The 1,698-nt window shown below is 46.5% G+C and overlaps 1 protein-coding gene across 1 annotated transcript in view; it reads left to right on the top strand.

Moving 5' to 3' along the window:
• Window positions 1-1,698, top strand: part of LOC108794906 (cGMP-dependent 3',5'-cyclic phosphodiesterase-like) — a gene marked incomplete at its 3' end in the record, with an annotated part of 167,647 nt that overhangs the window by 152,840 nt on the left and 13,109 nt on the right. Inside the window, exons 16-17 of the mRNA XM_018566048.1 lie at window positions 292-370; window positions 576-753. Coding sequence (XP_018421550.1) covers window positions 292-370; window positions 576-753 — 257 coding nt within the window. The remainder of the gene's footprint in view (window positions 1-291; window positions 371-575; window positions 754-1,698) is intronic.

Here is a 1,698-nt window from a genome sequence, read left to right as displayed (position 1 = left end):
TACAATGGCAGATATGTCTGCAACTTCTGATACCGGCCCTTTAACCCAATAAAACCTGGATTTTATATCAGCCCCAATCGGCTGCTTTGCACACAGGCAGCATGAAGTGGGTGCAGGCAGCTTACAGATATCAGATCCAATTTGTCAGCTTTGTTGTTTTATCCACATGACGAGCAACAGAAATGTCTGTGTGAAATGCTCCGTCAGAAGCTGCCCGCAATGAGACACATTTCCATTCAATGAATCCCTTGGGTTCCTCTCACGACCGCGTTCTCTTCTCTCTCCCCGCAGATGTTCAGTGTTCCTGCTGGAGAGAAACACCCATGAACTCGTCGCCAAAGTGTTTGATGGTGGCGTCGTAGATGACGATGTAAGATTGCGCAATATGGGCCTCATTCACATTGGGAATTGATCGCATGCGATTCGATACATTTATAGACATATATATGTATACAATGTATCTAATGATTTCCTAATGGGCTCATTCACACATGGAGATTACGTGTGGTCAGCTTCCTATTGCTAACCTGGCTCTAGGTGGAGCTCTCCTTTAAGGCTTTGAACGTCTCTTCCAGAGCTACGAGATCCGGATCCCGGCGGATCAGGGAATCGCTGGGCATGTGGCCACCACGGGGCAGATCCTCAACATCAAAGATGCGTATTCCCATCCACTCTTCTACCGCGGGGTGGATGACAGCACCGGCTTCAGGACCCGAAACATTCTGTGTTTCCCTATTAAAAATGAGAACAACGGTGAGTTGAGGAGGATGAGTATGACACAAGTATAGGAGGAGAGGGACCAGGACATTCATGGTGAATATAGGATACATAAGAGGAAGGATGTCCCCTTACATTGCTGGCTAATAGGAGGAATGCCCATTCATTGGTGCCCCCCTTACATTAGTGCCCCCCTTACATTAGTGGCCAGTAGGAGGAAGAATGTCCCCTTACATTGGTGGCCAGTAGAAGGAAGAATGTCTCTTTACATTGGTGGTCAGTGAAAAGAATGTCCCCTTACATTGGTGGCCAGTAGAAGGAAGAATGTCTCCTTACATTGGTGGCCAGTAGAAGGAAGAATGTTCTTTACATTGGGGGTCAGTGAGAAGAATGCTCCTTACATTGGGGGTCAGTGGGGGGAATAATGTCTCCTTACATTGGTGGTCATGGAGAAGAATGCCCCTTACATTGGTGGTCAGTGGGAAGAATGTCCCTTACATTGGGGGTCAGTGGGAAGAATGCTCCTTACATTGGGGGTCAGTGAGAAGAATGCTCCTTACATTGGTGGCCAGTAGTTGGAAGAATGTTCCTTACATTGGTGGCCAGTACTTGGAAGAATGCTCCTTACATTGGTGGCCAGTACTTGGAAGAATGCTCCTTACTTCTTTCCAGCCTCTAATGTGATACAAAATACGGTTGAGGGAAATTTTAAGTGATTCTCAATACATTTCCGGTGCAGCAAAACAAGCTTTGGAAGGGTTGCTGGAGTGCTGGGCCCACGTTGAAGGAGTAGCCCTCAAGGTTTAGAATAGTAGTCTTCAAAATTAAAGAAGAAGGTATCTCTCAGTCTAAGGCTCCTTAGTCTAAGTTCCTCTCTAGGCCCTAGTCGGTCTAGTAGTTAGTAAAGGAAAAGGTTGAGAGTAGCACATAAGTTCAGAGTGAGCCCAGTAGGCCTTTATTAATGCCAGCAGATGCAACAAA

The sequence above is a fragment of the Nanorana parkeri genome, unplaced genomic scaffold (assembly GCF_000935625.1).
Source record: "Nanorana parkeri isolate BGI_ZX_2015 unplaced genomic scaffold, ASM93562v1 scaffold911, whole genome shotgun sequence".
In the NCBI taxonomy this organism is placed as follows: domain Eukaryota; kingdom Metazoa; phylum Chordata; class Amphibia; order Anura; family Dicroglossidae; genus Nanorana; species Nanorana parkeri.
This window is presented reverse-complemented; position numbering and strand designations above follow the sequence as displayed.